At 37.5% G+C, this 18,546-nt stretch overlaps 1 protein-coding gene across 1 annotated transcript in view; it reads right to left on the bottom strand.

The window, feature by feature from the left end:
* Positions 1-18,546, bottom strand: part of LOC308634135 (cytochrome P450 2C18-like) — a 53,960-nt gene that overhangs the window by 11,861 nt on the left and 23,553 nt on the right. The window contains exons 6-7 of the mRNA XM_081267730.1: positions 16,869-17,010; positions 10,298-10,485 (exon numbers count right to left, since the gene is read on the bottom strand). Of these exons, the coding sequence (XP_081123856.1) occupies positions 10,298-10,485; positions 16,869-17,010 (330 nt within the window). The remainder of the gene's footprint in view (positions 1-10,297; positions 10,486-16,868; positions 17,011-18,546) is intronic.

The raw sequence follows: 18,546 nt of genomic DNA, 5'->3' as shown, positions 1-18,546 counted from the left end.
AGACATTCTTTTTTAAAAAAAAAAATATATATTTTTTAGTTGTAGTTGGACACAATGCTTTTATTTTATTTATTTATTTTTATGTGGTGCTGAGGATCGAAGCCAGGGCATCACACGTGCTAGATGAGTGCTCTACTGCTGAGCCACAACGCCAGCCCCTGAAGACATTCTTAAGAAAGAAAAGAAAATTTTTTAAAAAAAGTCACACAGACTGAGAATAAATATTTGCAAAACTTATCTACCATAATGAGTTTTAATTTAAAAAAAACTTAAAAATAGGAATATAAACAACCCAATAAAAAATAGGCATATAAACAGACACATTAACAAAGAAGATATATGAATGGCCAATCAACATATGAGAAGAAGCCAACATTATTTATGAAGAAAATAGAAGGGAAAACAAAAATGTGGTACCACTGCAGTGGCCAGAATACAAAAAGACTAACAATGACAAGGGGTGTGGGATACCTGGAAGGGAGATTTAAAACAGCACAGCCACATCACAAGACCATTTGGTGGTTTGGCTTAAAGTAACCACGTAAGCAAAAAATCCCATTCCTAGGTATTCTCCAGTAGAAAGGAAAACATGTCCACATAAGAACCTGCATGCAAATGTGCATAGCACCTGTAGTCAAGTAGTTAAAAACTGGAAATATACCAAATGTCCATCAATTAGTGAACTTCAAACCAATAACTAATGTTTGATACTCCTTATGGAATCCCATTCATAATAAAAAGGAGCAAACTTAAGATACAGCAATAAGAGCCAGACTGTAATCCCAGCAGTTTAGGAGATTGAGGCAGGAGGATCACAAGTTCATATTCTGAATATTAATCCCTTATTGAACAAATAGTTTTAAAATACTTTCTCAACTGTTCGTTTCCTCACTCTGTTAATCATTTCCTTGGATAAAGAGAAGCTTTTTAGTTTGACATAATTCCACTATCAAAACTTCTTTTGTGAAAGGTTCATATAGTTTAGAAATCAGTCCAGTTTTTTTATACACATAATTCACCTAAAAATAGGTGCATATATATATATATATATATATATATATATATATATAAATGCACATGTATGCTATATAATATATCATATATGTATACGATTTTTGTATGTTGATTTTTATCCTGCAACTTTTCTGAATTTGTCAGATCTAACTGGAGAGTTTCAGATTTTTCTCTGTATAAAATCATATCTGCAAACAGAGGATAATTTGACCTCTTATTTTCTTTTTATTTGGATGCCTTTCTCTTGCTGACTTGCTCTCAGCTATGTTGACTAAGAATAGCAAAAGTAGGCATCCTGATCTTATGGGACATGATTTCAGCTCTTCCCCATTCAATGTGATGTTGTTGTGGTTCTATCATATTTAGCCTCTATTATGCTGATGTACATTCATTCTTTTTTTTGTAGTGCCTTTTATTTTATTTTTTTTATTGGTTGTTCAAAACATTACATAGTTCTTGATATATCATATTTCACACTTTGATTCAAGTGGGTTATGAACTCCCATTTTTACCCCGTATACAGATTGCAGAGTCACATCAGTTACACTTACATTGATTTACATGTTGACATACTTATGTCTGTTGTATTCAGCTGCCTTTCCTATCCTCTACTATCCCCCCTCCCCTCCCCTCCCCTCCCCTCCCCTCTTCTCTCTCTACCCCCTCTACTGTAATTCATTTCTCCCCCTTGTATTATTTTTCCCTTTCCCCTCACTTCCTCTTGTATGTAATTTTGTAAAACCCTAAGGGTCTCCTTCCATTTCCAAGCAATTTCCCTTCTCTCTCCCTGTCCCTCCCACCTCTCATCCCTGTTTAATGTTATTCATCTTCTCATGCTCTTCTTCCCTACTCTGTTCTTAGTTACTCTCCTTATATCAAAGAAGACATTTGGCATTTGTTTTTTAGGGATTGGCTAGCTTCACTTAGCATAATCTGCTCTAATGCCATCCATTTTCCTCCAAATTCTATAATTTTGTCATTTCTTAATGCAGAGTAATACTCCATTGTGTATAAATGCCACATTTTTTTATCTATTCGTCTATTGAAGGGCATCTAGGTTGCTTCCACAGTCTTGCTATTGTGAATTGTACTGCTATGAACATTGATGTAGCAGTGTCCCTGTAGCATGCTGTTTTTAGGTCTTTAGGGAATAGACCCAGAAGGGGAATAGCTGGATCAAATGGTGGTTCCATTCCCAGCTTTCCAAGAAATCTCCATACTGCTTTCCAAATTGGTTGCACCAATTTGCAGTCCCACCAACAATGTACAAGTGGACCCTTTTCCCCACATCCTCGCCAGCACTTGTTGTTGTTTGACTTCATAATGGCTGCCAATCTTACTGGAGTGAGATGATATCTTAGGGTGGTTTTGATTTGCATTTCTCTGACTGCTAGCGATGGTGAGCATTTTTTCATGTACTTGTTGATTGATTGTATGTCCTCCTCTGAGAAGTGTCTGTTTAGGTCCTTGGCCCATTTGTTGATTGGGTTATTTGTTATCTTATTGTCTAATTTTTTGAGTTCTTTATATACTCTGGATATTAGGGCTCTATCTGAAGTGTGAGGAGTAAAAATTTGTTCCCATGATGTAGGCTCCCTATTTACCTCTCTTATTGTTTCTTTTGCTGAGAAAAAAACTTTTTAGTTTGAGCAAGTCCCATTTGTTGATTCTAGATATTAATTCTTGTGCTATGGGTGTCCTATTGAGGAATTTGGAGCCCGACCCCACAGTGTGTAGGTCGTAGCCAACTTTTTCTTCTATCAGATGCCTTGTCTCTGGTTTGATATCAAGCTCCTTGATCCATTTTGAGTTAACTTTTGTGCATGGCGAGAGAAAGGGATTCAGTTTCATTTTGTTGCATATGGATTTCCAGTTTTCCCAGCACCATTTGTTGAAGATGCTGTCCTTCCTCCATTGCATGCTTTTAGCCCCTTTATCAAATATAAGATAGTTGTAGTTTTGTGGGTTGGTTTCTGTGTCCTCTATTCTGTACCATTGGTCCACCTGCCTGTTTTGGTACCAATACCATGCTGTTCTTGTTACTATTGCTCTGTAGTATAGTTTGAAGTCTGGTATCGCTATACCACCTGATTCACACTTCCTGCTTAGCATTGTTTTTGCTATTCTGGGTCTTTTATTTTTCCATATGAATTTCATGATTGCTTTCTCTATTTCTACAAGAAATGCCATTGGGATTTTGATTGGCATTGCATTAAACCTATAGAGAACTTGTGGTAATATCGCCATTTTGATGATGTTAGTTCTGCCTATCCATGAACAGGGTATATTTTTCCATCTTCTAAGATCTTCTTCTACTTCTCTCTTTAGGGTTCTGTAGTTTTCATTGTATAAGTCTTTCACCTCTTTTGTTAGGTTGATTCCCAAGTATTTTATTGTTTTTGAGGTTATTGTGAATGGAGTGGTTGTCCTCATTTCCATTTCAGAGAGTTTGTCGCTGATATACAGGAATGCCTTTGATTTGTGCGTGTTGATTTTATATCCTGCCACTTTGCTGAATTCATTTATTAGCTCTAATAGTTTCTTTGTAGACCCTTTTGGGTCTGCTAGGTATAGAATCATGTCATCTGCAAATAGTGATAATTTAAGTTCTTCTTTTCCTATTTTTATGCCTTTAATTTCTTTTGTCTGTCTAATTGCTCTGGCCAGTGTTTCGAGAACTATGTTGAACAGAAGTGGTGAGAGAGGGCATCCCTGTCTTGTTCCAGATTTTAGAGGGAATGCCTTCAACTTTTCTCCATTCAGAATGATGCTAGCCTGGGGCTTAGCGTAGATTGCTTTTACAATGTTGAGGTATGTTCCTGTTATCCCTATTTTTTCGAGAGTTTTGAACAAAAAGGGATGCTGTACTTTGTCGAATGCTTTTTCTGCATCCATCGAGATGATCATATGGTTCTTATTTTTAAGTCTATTGATGTGGTGGATAACATTTATTGATTTCCGTATATTGAACCAGCCTTGCATCCCAGGGATGAATCCTACTTGATCATGGTGTACAATTTTTTTGATATGATTTTGTATCCGATTCGCCAGAATTTTATTGAGGATTTTTGCGTCTAGGTTCATTAGAGATATAGGTCTGTAGTTTTCTTTCTTTGAAGTATCTTTGTCTGGTTTCGGAATCAGTGTGATGTTGGCCTCGTAGAATGAATTTGGAAGTTCTCCCTCTTTTTCTATTTCCTGAAATAGCTTGAAAAGTATTGGTATTAGTTCCTCTTTAAAGGTTTTGTAAAACTCTGCTGTATACCCATCTGGTCCTGGGCTTTTCTTAGTTGGTAATCTTTTGATGGTTTCTTCTATTTCCTCAATTGATATTGGTCTGTTTAGGTTGTCTATATCCTCCTGTCTCAATCTGGGCAGATCATATGACTTAAGAAATTTATCGATGCCTTCACTATCTTCTATTTTATTGGAGTATAAGGATTCAAAATAATTTCTGATTATCTTCTGTATTTCTGAAGTGTCTGTTGTGATATTGCCTTTTTCATCCTGTATGCTAGTAATTTGAGTTCTCTCTCTTCTTCTCTTTGTTAGCATGGCTAAGGGTCTGTCGATCTTATTTATTTTTTCAAAGAACCATCTTTTAGTTTTATCAATTTTTTCAATTGTTTCTTTTGTTTCGATTTCATTAATTTCAGCTCTGATTTTAATTAATTCTTGCCTTCTACTTCTTTTGCTGTTATTTTGCTCTTCTTTTTCTAGGATTTTGAGCTGAAGTATGAGATCATTTATTTGTTGGTTTTTTCTTTTTTTAAGGAATGAACTCCATGCAATGAATTTTCCTCTTAGAACTGCTTTCAATGTGTCCCATAGATTCCGATATGTTGTGTCTGTGTTTTCATTTATCTCTAAGAATTTTTTAATTTCCTCCTTGATGTCTTCTATAACCCATTGATCATTCAGTAACCTGTTGTTCATTCTCCAAGTGATGCATGATTTTTCCTTCCTTCTTTTGTCGTTGATTTTCAGTTTCATTCCATTATGGTCAGATAAGATGCATGGTATTATCTCTACTCCTTTATATTGTCTAAGAGTTGCCCTGTGACATAATATGTGATCTATTTTTGAGAAGGATCCATGTGCTGCTGAGAAAAAAGTGTAACTGCTTGATGTTGGGTGGTATATTCTATATATGTCAATTAAGTCTAGGTTGTTAATTGTGTTATTGAATTCTATAGTTTCCTTATTTAACTTTTGTTTGGAAGATCTGTCCAGTGGTGAGAGAGGTGTGTTGAAGTCTCCCATGATTATTGTATGGTGGTCTATTAGACTCTTGAACTTGAGAAGAGTTTGTTTGATGAACATAGCTGCACCATTGTTTGGGGCATATATATTTATGATTGTTATGTCTTGTTGGTGTATGGTTCCCTTGAGCAGTATGTAGTGTCCCTCTTTATCCCTTTTGATTAACTTTGGCTTGAAATCTATTTTATTTGATATGAGTATGGACACTCCTGCTTGTTTCCGAAGTCCATATGAGTGATATGATTTTTCCCAACCTTTCACCTTCAGTCTATGTATGTCTTTTCCTATCAAATGCGTCTCCTGTAGGCAGCATATTGTTGGGTCATGTTTTGTGATCCATTCTACTAGCCTGTGTCTCTTAATTGGTGAGTTTAAGCCATTAACATTTAGGGTTATTATTGAGATATGGGTTATCCTTCCAGCCATATTTGTTTATTTATGTTACTGAATATGGTTTGTTTTCCTCTTTGATTATTTTCCCCCCTTTACTGTCCTACCTCCCACTGTTGGTTTTCATTGTTATTTTCCATTTCCTCTTCCTGTAATGTTTTGCTGAGGATTTTTTGGAGAGATGGTTTTCTAGCTGCAAATTCTTTTAACTTTTGTTTATCGTGGAAGGTTTTAATTTCATCTTCCATCTTGAAGCTCAATTTTGCTGGATACACAATTCTTGGTTGGAACCCATTTTCTTTCAGTGTTTGAAATATGTTATTCCAGGATCTTCTAGCTTTCAAAGTCTGTGTTGAGAGATCAGCTGTTATCCTGATTGGTTTACCCCTAAATGTAATCTGTTTCCTTTCTCTTGTAGCTTTTAAAATTCTCTCCTTATTCTGTATGTTGGGCATCTTCATTATAATGTGTCTAGGTGTGGATCTCTTATGATTATGCACATTCAGCGTCCTGTAGGCTTCTAGGATTTGGGATTCTGTTTCATTCTTCAAGTCTGGGAAGTTTTCTCGTATTATTTCATTGAATAGATTGTTTATTCCTTTGGTTTGGAGCTCTGTGTCTTCCTGTATCCCAATGACTCTTAAGTTTGGTCTCTTTATGTTATCCCATATCTCTTGGATGTTCTGCTCATGGTTTCTTAACTGTCTTGCTGAGCTGTCTATGTTCTTTTCAAGTTGAAATACTTTGTCTTCATTGTCTGATGTTCTATCTTCTAAGTGTTCTACTCTGCTGGTAGTATTCTCAATTGAGTTTTTAAGTTGGTTTATTGCTTCCTGCCTTTCTAGGATTTCTGTTTGTTTGTTTTTTATAGCTTCTATCTCCCTGTATAGTTGGTCTTTTGCTTCCTGGATTTGTTTATGTATTTCATTGTTGAAGAGATCTTTCATTGTCTGATTTTGCTGTTTAATGTCTTCCTTGAGACTCCAGATCATCTGAAGCACGTATCTCCTGAATTCTTTATCTGACATTCCATCTGCTGCAGATATTACCTCTTCTAACGTTGAGTCGACCTGCATTGCTTGTGGTCCTTTCTTTCCTTGTCTCTTCATAGTGTTTGCGTTTCTTTCTGCTTACTGAGACTGTTGTGTTGTTGAATTTTCCCCCTATATATTTGTATTACTCTTGTATAGTTGCAAAGTCTCCTGCGCAGGTGCGGGCAGGGGCTCTGCTCCTCCTTCAATTGGGGCACTGTGTCTACCACATTGGCAGGCCGCTGGGCCTGTTCTGCTGGTTGGTAGCAGGTGCGCCTACCTTGCAGGTGCGTGGGGGCGGCTCTGCCACTCCCAGGTTGCTGGGCCTGACCTGCTGGTGGGTTGCAGGTCCGGCTACCTTGCAGGCGCGGGGGGAGGGCGCACACCTATTTATATTTCAACAGTTACGCAAAATGGAGGACGTAATGCTTGGGGATGAAAGTTGGGGGGAAGGGGAAGGTAGGTGCTCTTGAAAAGAAAGAAGGAGAGGGAGATAGATAGCATAGAGGAGAATGGAAAGAGCAGTAAAACTTGGAAGGGGAGAGAGAGAGGGAAAAGGGAGAGAAAAAATTAAAATGAAATAGGAAATAAAATTAGGTCTTAGAGATCCATTTTCTTCTCTTCCCGTAGGCAAAGCTGTGCCCTCCGGGCTGAGTTTTGCCCTCAATGTGTCAACAGCAATCCCTGTAAGGCGGTTCCTGGGAGTCTCTCAATCCTGTTGTTCCAGAGCCGTTTCACTTCTACGGCCCCTCCTCCCCTTCCTCCTGCCAGCCAGCCAGGTCCTGCTCACCGGAGGCAGTTCCCCAAGGATTTGGTTACACTTTTAGCCCCAGTGAGTGCTCTATTTCCCTAACTACTGAGCACTCTCGCTGTCATTCATCTAAGCCCCAGTGCTGTGGAGCTGTAGTCTGGGAGTCAATTGTTTAATTTTTCTGGACCCCTTTGGTGGGCACACCTTCGGAGTCTGGCAGCTAAGACCATTGGTGTCGCTGCTGGTGGTAATAGGAGTTGGGGGTCTAGGATCCCCTCTACTTCCCTCAGCCCCTACAGTCACAACCACACTGCTGGCGGTAGGAGGAGTTGGGGGTCTGGAGTGTCCTCTGTTTCCCTCCGCCCCTACCGTCACACCCTCTCAGTTCGCGGTTGGGGGATTTGGGGGTGGGGAGTCTTCTCTGCTTCCCTCTGCCCCTGCAGTCACACCCACGTCACTGGCAGTAGGGAGAGTTGGGGGTCGAGAGTCCTTTGGCCCTTATGGTCACACCCACGGAGAGATTTTGAAGTTTCCCGGTTGTTTGTATCTGGTGTGGGTGGGAGTCACACACCTGCTAAAGTAGATTCCGCTGGGAAGGAATCTCTTTGGCCGAACTTTGGTGACTTCCCCTCTCTGTTATGGCGGGCCCCTGGCTCCTTGCCGGAGTGTCCGAAGGGAGGGGTGGAACTGGCTTGTCTCTGGTCTGACACAATCTCTGGTTTTAGTTCCCAGTTCGCTATTTCGTAAAGGGTTGGTTAGATTCCCTTCACGCTGTCTGGGGGGGGGGGGAGCCGTTCGCCGGGTGGGCGTGGCTGTTAGTAGAGCCGGGAGGGCACGGGCTGTCTGCTGGGCCCGGCGGGGACACTTCTCGCTGCGCCGGGCCGCCGCCGCGTGGCTAAGATCCGGGCGGGTGGAGTGGCCGTTCGCTGAGCGAGAACAGGGCCTTCCGGGACAGCGAGATGGCGTGTGCCGTCTGCGGGTTCGGGCGGACCGCGCTGCTTGGGGCCTCCGGCCGCTTTCTGAAGCGGCTGGTGGCTGCGGGACTCGACCTCCGCGCCCGCGTGACCAGCCAAGATCCACTTGTCTGAGACAAACTGACACTTCTAATAAACCTACCAATTCCCGGCAGGTCCCCTCTTCACGGAATTTTGCTAGAAGTTCCTCAGTAGGTAGACTGCCGCTGTTCCAATGGGTCTTTCTGATCCCGTTAATGTGGAGACATTGGAATCGCTGCTTCCTCGCCGGCGGCCATGTTGGATCCTACATTCATTCTTTATCTAATTTGTTGAGGGCTTTTGATCATAAGGGGATGTTGAATTTTATCAAAGGCTTTTCTGTACCTATTGAGAAAATCATATGGGTTTTTTGTCCTTTATTTTGTTGATATGATGTATTACATTTATTGATTATATATTGAACCATCCTTACATTCCTGGAATACACCCTACATGATCAGAAAGGTTAGCTAATGGCTACAGTCAATTTTTCATATTATATTCTGCAAGAAGGGAAGAATTCATCTGCCGAGTGGAGGAGAGACAAGTACTTTATGAACAAATAAACCTCATCTAAGATTCTGCATTTGTTCAAATGTAATAATTGACACCAAAACAAAACTTATTTGTCACTGTAAAGCAAATGAACACAAAAAAGTACAGATAATGGAGTAAAGGCAATTGAATATACCACAGCAAGGAATATTACCTACCTTATTTTGCAAAGCCATCACTATCCTGATGCCAAAAATTTGAAAAAGAAAATTTGAGAAAAAAAATTTTGGAGACTAATGATAAATATAAATACAAACACTCTGAGCAAAATGTAGCAATTCAAACTGAACTGTGGGTGGGTGTATGAATTTTTTAAATACATACAAACACAAACACCTACATAGTTATTCTATATGTAGAGGCAGACCAAATATATGGCAATATTGACAGATAGAGAGAATATAATTGATCAAATTGTACATGCATTTTTATTAAAAAGAAGACATAAAAGTAAAAGAATAGGGCAAATAAAACAAATATTAAGCCAGATCACAGAATCCTATACACAAAAATTATAAATCAATCTACAAATTGTTAGCAATGATAAGTGAATTTAGCAAGGTTTCTAGATGTAAAGTCCTCACATGTAAATTTTATCTCCATATACCAGAAACAAAGAAATAAAGAAGGTTTTTTAAAAGTATACAAGTCACATTAACATCAAAAATATCATTTATTTTGGGACAAAGGAAGATAGGAAAGCCACTGCATTGAAAACAAAACAATATTGAGAAAATTAAAGAAAGCTTAAATGAATTGGGAGCATAATTATATGCATGAACTGAAAGATTCAACACATCAAAACATGCTTTCCAAACATATTTATAGATTTAATGTCACTGATAAATAAGCAAACACATTTTGGGAAATCGACAAACTCATACTTTTTTTTTTCCTTAGAGAGAGAGAGAGAGAGAATCTTTTTTTTTTTGTAGATGGACACAACACAATGCCTTTATTTTTATGTGGTGCTGAGAATCAAACCTGGGTCCCACCCGTGCTAGGCGAGCGTTCTACCGCTGAGCCACAATCCCAGCTCAACAAACTCATACTTTTGATACATATTTTAAAATGTGAACACCTAAGTGCAGCCAAAAAATTAACAGAAAAAGTTTGTAAGACACAAATCAAGACTTGTTATATAACTTTATAAACCCAAACTGAAAACAGCAGATTAATTAGCTGCCACACATATGAGTTTTGCACTTACCTCATCTATTGTTGATAAAGGATCAGAAACATACACTAAAATTGGGAACTTTAAGAGCATTGAAGCACAGTTTAAGAGACAAGCTCACCTTGGGGATGAAGTAGTTTCTAAATTTAACATCACAAGTCACTGCATGGGGCAGACTGGTGGGGATGAGATCAATGTATCTCTGGATCTCATGTAACACAGCCTCTGTGTAAGGCATGCGGCTCCTGTCCTGCATGCAAGGGCTGCGGTGTCTGCCAATCACTTGGTCAATCTCTTCTTGGACTTTAGCTGATAAGACAAAATTAAGAACTGAAGGAAAAGGAGAAAATGGCATATTTGTCATAACATTTCAGGACTACAGGAAGCATAATGGTGTGCCAACAGTATTATAAAGCCATAATTATATCTAGATTTGCTTTTACAGGTACACACAACTCTCTTCCAAAGTAGGCATTAAGACAAATCTGTAAACACATTCACAATAGCATATAAGATAGCAATAAAAATAGAAATGATTAAAAAACTTGAATTATATAAATATTTAGCACATTATGAACTGAAGAAATTACTGTCCTTGTAGGAAAAAAAAACACAAAATAAGAATTAATTTCATGGGCTAGGACTGTAGCTCAGTGGCAGATTGCTTGCCTAGCATGAGTGAGGTACTGGGTTCAAATCTTAGCACCATATAAAAATTTTCTTAAATGAATGAATAAATAAAAAATAAAATAATAAAAAAGAATTAACTTCATATCAAATTAATACAATAAATACAAACATCCTGAGCAAAATGCATCAAATTAAACTGACTCCCTTCCCACCTATAGTGTCACCTTGTCCATTCTGAAGTGGCTACTCCCTCGACCTGGGGCCCAGCACACTCTCATCTTTGTATATGAGTTATCCTGATTTTGGAGCCTATTACTTTAGTTCACTTGATTTCAGATATTTGGATAAAGTATAACCTCTAGTATCTTTGTGAGAAAATAAAAACATAGAAAGACATAAAAAGGGACTTTAAGAATTTTAAATGTGAGGAGAAATGGAGAGCACATGTAGAGTTTTTTTTACTAGTATATTTTTCTGATTTTTTATTAATTTATTAATTTGTTCTAATTTGTTATACATGACAGCAGAATGCATTTCAGTTCATAGTACTCAAAACTTTCAAAATTATATAAATAAATGGAAATTAAATAACTTACTATAAACAACCAATGGGTCAAGGGTGAAATCAAAGAGAAATAAATTTTCTTTAAACAAATGAAATATTTATAGCAACCAATACCTACATTAATCAAGCAGAAAGAAATAGAAGTGATGCTGGACACAAGATGCACACCTGTAATCCCAGCAACTCTAGAGAATGAGGCAGGAGGATCATAAATTCAAAGCCAGCTTCAGTAACTTAACAAGACCCTGTCTCAAAAATAAAAAATAAAATGGAGTGGGGATGTAGCTCAGTGGTAAAGTGCCTCTGGGTTCAAATCCCACTATAATAATAATAATAATAATAATAATAATAATAATAATAATAATGGGATATCAATAGAGTAGAGCATGCAAGTCAGGAAAAGAGGGAGAAAAGGAAAGGAAAGACACTGGGGGATAATATTGATCAAATTACATTGTGTGCACACACACATATGGTATGATGAAACTCACTATTATGTATAATTATTATGAACCAATAAATTATTTTTAAATCAGAAAAATCTCAAATAAACAGCCTACTATTGCATCTCAAGGAACTAGAAAAACAAGAACAAACAAAATTAGGAAAAGGAAAGAAAGAATAAAGATCAGAGCAGAAATAAATAGAGACTAAAAAAATGACAAGGATCAATGAAACAAAAAGCTAATTCTTCAAAAAGAAAAAGTTGAAAAACTCTGAGATAGTCTAACAAAAAGAGAACAAAGACATGAATAAATAAAAACAAAGATGAAAAGGGAGACATTACAACTGACACGACAGATATATAAAAAAATCATTAGAGACTATTATTAATAACTATCCACAACAAATTTGGCAAACTAAAAAAAAAAAACAATTGGACAAATTACTGGATATATACATCTTACCAACACTGAATCTTGAAGAAATAGAAAACCTAAGCAGACCAATAAAAAGTATCCAGATTGAATCCACAATTAAAAAGTTCCCCATCAAAGAGAAACCCAGGATCAGATTATTTCACTGCTAATTCTACCAAACACTTAAAGATGTTCAATAATTCTTAATTTGTTCCCAAACATTGAAGAGGAGAGAATTTCTCCAAGCATCTTTTACAAGGCTAGCATTACCCTAATACCAAAATCAGATAAGGGTACATTAAAAAAAATACACGTTAATATTCTTGATGAACAAAGATATAAAAATCCTCAACAACATACTAGCAAACAGAATCCAAAGGCATGTTTAAAAGATTACTCACCATGATCAAGTGGGATTCAGAGAAGCAAATATGATTCAGTATTTGCAAATCAATAATATGAAACAAAATATCAGCACAACAAAGAACTAAAACCATTTGATCATCTCAATTATACTGCATGACACTGAATGAGGAAAAAGCTAAATGTTTCTAAGATCTGGAACAAGACAAGAATACCTACTTATCACTTTTCAACATAGTACTAAAAGTCCTAGCCAGATTATTCAAGCAAGAGAAAGAAAAAAATGTCCTCCAAGTTGGAAAAGGGAATTCTAATTTTCTAATTATCACTGTTTGCAGATAACATGATCTCACACATAGAAAATCCAAAGATTCTACACACACACACAAAAAAAAAAAGTTATAAAAAAAATGAATTAAACAAGGTTGTAGAATACAAAATACAAAAATCAGTAGTGCTGCTATATGCCAATAGTAAATTATCCGAAATAAAAAGCAAGACAGAAATCCCACTTACAATAGCTTCAAAAAATTAAACAAAATATCTAGGAATAAATTTAACCGAAAAGGTAAAAGATCTATACAATGAAAACTATAAGACATTGATGAAAATAATTGAAAAGGACACACAAAAAATTGGAAAGAGGGGGAATAGTAGAGGATAGGAAAGGCAGAATACAACAGACACTAGTATGGCAGTATGTAAAAACGTGGATGTGTAACCGATGTGATTCTGCAATCTGTATATGGGGTAAAAATGGGAGTTCATAACCCACTGGAATCAAATGTATGAAATATGATATGTCAAGAGCTTTGTAATGTTTTGAACAACTAATTTTAAAAAAATTAGAAAGACATTCTGTGTTCATGAATTAGAAGAATCAATATTTTTTAAATGTCATAGTACCTAAAGCAATCTACAGGTTTAGTGCAGTCTCTATGAAAACACCCAGTGGTGTTCTTCATAGAAACTAGAAAAAAAAAAAAAACAAGCCTAAAATTTGAATGAAAACACACATACACACAAACACCCTAAATAACCAAAGTCATCTTTTGGGGGAGGGAGAGGGTACTGGAGATTAAACTCAGGGGCACTCAACCAGCAAGCCACATCCTCAGCCCCATTTTGTGTTTTATTTAGAGACAGGGTTTCACTGAGTTGCTTCAAGCCTCACTTTTGCTGAAGCTGGTGTTGAACTCACAATCCCTGCCTCAGCCTCCTCCTTGTTGCTGAGGCTGGCTTTGAACTCACAATCCTCCTTATCAGCCTCCCAAAATTCTGGGATTACAGGCATGCATCACCACACCCAGCACCTTGTGCCAAAGTCAGCTTAAGCAAAAACAGGAAGCATTACACTGCCCGAATTCAAAATATGCTACATGATTGAAGGAACCAAACAGTGTGGTATTGGCATGAAAACAGACACAGAGACCAATAGAATGGAATAAACATCTTAGAAGTAAACTCATTCCTCTACAGTCAACTGATTTTTTCACAAAAGTAATAAAAACAATCATTGGAAAAAAGGCAGTCTTCTCAATAAATAAAAATTGGGTATCCACATGCCACAGACTGAAACTAGACCTGTGTCTCTCAATGTTTACAAAATTCAACTCAAAATGGATTAAAGACTTAAATATAAGACCTGAAACTATGAAATTAGTAGAAGAAAATATAAGGGAAATGTTTTAGAACATCAGAATTGGCAAGGATTTTTTGGACAAGACCACAAAGGAACAGAAAACAAAAGCAAAAATAGACAAATGAGATGATATCAAAATAAAAACTTCTGCACAGCAAAGAAAATAATCATCAGACTAAAAGAAGACTGGAGAGTAAATTTTTTCATCAATTTGTAAATCTGAAGCTATCCTTTGTCTATGAGTACACAAGCTGACAGCTGTTTGTGAGAATTTTAATGCCATTCTGATTCTTAATCTTTATATAATTACTTGATTTATCTCTGAAAGTATTGGTAATTTCTCCCTTAAGCGTAGTGTTCTGAAATTCCATGGGTGGATATTTTCATTACATTCCTTTTTCTGGACATTCAGTGAACATTTTCTTTATAGTTGGCAAAAAAAAAAAAAAAAAATAGAGGTCTTTCCACTGGCACTACTCATTCTCTGGAGTTTATATCCGGCTGCTGAATTTCAGAAGCATAATGGAGACAGAGCTAAGGACCTTGGAATTTGAGTGAATTCTTCCTTAACCCTTCTTTTCAGCCTGCACCTCATTCTTTCTCTACCTTTTTCTGTGTCCCTGTGTGCTGAACCTCTTAAGATTCCATTTCCTTTAGAGAGTTAGCCTCCCTTAGCTCCAGGGGAGGAAATAAAATCACTGATAAAGAAAGATGAGGAAGGAGCCAGGGGAAGAGCCTCCTGTTTCCTGCTTCATTCTCCCTCTACTTTCTTTGCCACTTGGCTCTTCCAAATACTGAGCTGTATGGGGAATTGCAGGGACAAAATTAGCCTGCGTACACGATGAACCTTCTTGTGAATTAAGGTTATAACTGCAGTGTCCTACCAAAACATTGTCACTTGCCATCTGCTCTTTGTGTCTCTAAAGTTTGCTAAAGACTTGTTAGCTGTTTCCTGTACTTCTCTAATTTCAATAGGAGTAATTTTCATTTGTAATTAATTTGTCATCATCTATCCCAGAAAAATGTAAAGGGTGTGGCTAATCTACTATGCAGAACCAGAGTCTTTTTTTTAAGAATTTTAATATTTATTTTTTAGTTTTCAGAGGACACAACATCTTTGTATGTGGTGCTGAGGATCGAACCCCGGCCGCACGCATGCCAGGCGAGCACACTACCGCTTGAGCCACACATCCCAGCCCAGAACCAGAGTATTTTAAAGGCAAATCATTTTTTTAAAATGGTAAGTATTTTTTAAAGAAAAAAAGTATTGACCCAAGAAAAATTCTTACCTTGACAGATATATTTTTTCTGCACACAGAATCCTAGAATAATAAAATTCCTTGGGCACATCTTCTCCCTCGATAGGAAATACCTTTCTTATAAATCTAATCTTTTAAAATAATTCCAAGACTATAAATATTCTCAGGCTGTCTCATCACATTTCTAGAATATCTACTGTGCTTAAATAAATTTCTGTCTTCCCTGCACCAGCATTAGAATACTTTGTTTTCAGAATAAGGAAAGCTCTTTAAGAATATACTACTATGGTTTTGATAGGGTTTCAGTGTTTCTCCTGAAGTGTCATGTGCTAGAAGCTTGGTCCCCAATGTAGCAATGAGACAAAGTGAAACCTTTAAGAGCTGGGGCCTAAAGGGAGGTAATTAGGACATAGGAGTTCTACCCTAAGAAGGTGTTAAGTGGCCTCACAGAGTAAATTACCTTCCAAGAGAATGGGTTGTTATAAGAAAGTCTACTTCTTACCCTGAATCTCCCTTCTACATGGGCCACTTATCACCCTCATATGTGTTCACACAACTCTAATGCCATCCACCAGGAGACCCTCACTAGAGCTGAGCAGATGTCAATGTCATGGTCTCAAACCTCCAGAATGGCAACTAATAAACCTCTTTTCTCTATAAAGTACTCAGCTTCAGGTATTTTGTTATAGACAAAAAAATATGGGCTAAGACACCATTGAAAGCAGTCTGTTGCCAGGCATGGTGCTGCATGTCCATGATTCCAGCAGCTTGGGAGTCTAAGGGAGGAATATGACAGCTTTGAAGCCAGCCTCAGCAACTAAGCAAGGCTATGATCAACCTAGTGAGACCCTGTCTCAAAATGCCCCTGTGTTCAATTCCTGGTACCAAAAATTAAAAAAAAAAAAGGGGTGGTCTGTTACTCAGAAAAACAATATATAAGCTTAGTCCAGTCCATTATGCTTGTACTAGATGCTTTACCCAGAGTACTTTCTTTCCACAGATTACTTTCTCACTAACACCTCAAGCTCTATGCCTTTGCTTCTGCTCACCTATTTTGAAAAATTATATTTTTTTCTTTTTTAATATTTATTTTTTAATTGTAATTGAACACAATACCCTCATTTTATTTGTTTATTTTTATGGTGCTGAGGATTGAACCCAGAGCCTCACACATGCTAGACAAGCACTTTACCACTGAGCCACAACTCCAGCCCCAATTATCTTATTTTTATACCTTCATTATATTTGCACAAATTACAGCTAGTGGCACAGAAATTTTAATACTGGAGCTTCTCAGAGACCCAAGATGGAGGACACTCTCAGTGTCTTCACATCTTTCTGAAATTCACCATACTTGCTGTATGTGTTCATACCTGTGATCTCTGTATGCTTCAGCAGGAGCAAAAGTCCATATCTCATAGTGGTGCTTGTTGTCTCTGTTCCCGCTCCAAACAAATCAGTTACAGTGTTTAACAAGTTTTCAATGGTAAATTCAGTCTGTTGATTGTCCTTTTCCTGGGAATTACATGATTATTTCATTATTTGACAACTTTCCAGCATATTTATTATAGTGAAACCAAACAACTCAGGTTGTTCTAAAGAAGAGAAAACTCCAACAATACAGAATTTAGTATTAAAATTGTAATAATCACATAGTGTAGCAGTGAATGTAGCACCACAAAGGAGGAGGAGGAGAAGGTAGCTCATGTACAAAATGTAGTAATGAAAAATGACAAGCACCTGAGTCCATAATGCTTCAGGGCTAGCGCACTAGTTCTAGAGTAATCAACATGAGACTCCTTATATGTGAAATAAATACACTATTTTGTGAAGCCATTGTTAAACTGGGTTTTCTCCTGTTTATATACACACACGATTTTAATTAATAGAAATGTTTATGTTAGAGCCAAATCTTGAAAAAAAATGTTATAAACCAGAAAAAAAAAAAAGAGTTTGCAATTCTGCAATGTGGCAGAATAAAAGGCTCCTGACTCTCCCTTTACACATGCATGCACTAAGTAAACATCTATTTCTATATCAACTACCTGTGAGATAACTTTAGAATCAAGTGAAGTGAAAATGTCTACATCTAACAAGTAGGAAAAACTCTTGTATACTTATGCATGATCCCACTCCAAACACTGTACCACAGAATCTGGGATGAAATCCCCAACACCCAGAGGAGAGGCAGGTTTGGACCACAATCATAACACCCTAATTCAAAGGTTCCTCCCAGTTTACTCAAAATTTACTAACTCTAGGAGTGGAAGAATTAGGCATATAGGAGCTTCTCTAGACCACAGGGGGGTGGGGAAGTGGTTTTATATAGGAGCACAAGCATTCCCAGGGGATTTATACCCAGTAATTGAGGCAGATAGGGCATAAAAGTCAAAGTTCCTATCTGGAAGAGATGTGCCAGCATACCCTGCCAACTGCTGCCACTCACAGCTGAGCTTCTAATTAGCCTGCATCAGGGAGCTAACCAACCCAACAAGTAGATTTCTGACAGCCTGAGAAGAGCTTGGTACTTCCTTAGTCTTCCCTCATGATGCCCCCTCTCCCCATAATAAAAACAAGTCGACCCATTTGCACTGGAAGGGGCTTGTCTACGCACTGAGCATCACAATTTCTATAGCTTTCACCTAAGGGACCACTTCCTTAATCAACTAGCTCTGGTTGTGTCCTTAAATCACAGAAAACAAAGAGAAGGATATATAGTAAGCCCACTTCCAGCAGCTATCTGCCCAGGATCAGAGAGAATGATTGGAATTTGAGTGCAGGCATTTGTGGATCCTCCCCCTAGATTAGTAGAGAGAGAGTTAAAGATAAACACCTGATCCCAATTTCACGGTGAGGAGATTGCTTTAATAAATAAGACCCAAGGGGCTGGGGTTGTAGCTCAGTGGTTGAGCACTGGCTTCAATCCTCAGCACCACATTTTTAAAAATAAATAAATAAATAAAACAAAGATATTAAAAAGAAGAAAAAAAACTAACAACATTTCTGAAAAAAAAAAAGACCCAACTACATGATACATAGATAAGACTCTAC

The sequence above is a fragment of the Spermophilus citellus genome (assembly GCF_964194105.1).
Source record: "Spermophilus citellus genome assembly, chromosome: 15".
Lineage (NCBI taxonomy): Eukaryota > Metazoa > Chordata > Mammalia > Rodentia > Sciuridae > Spermophilus > Spermophilus citellus.
The sequence above is the reverse complement of the archived record's forward strand: the minus strand, read 5'-3'. Positions and strand labels throughout refer to the sequence as shown.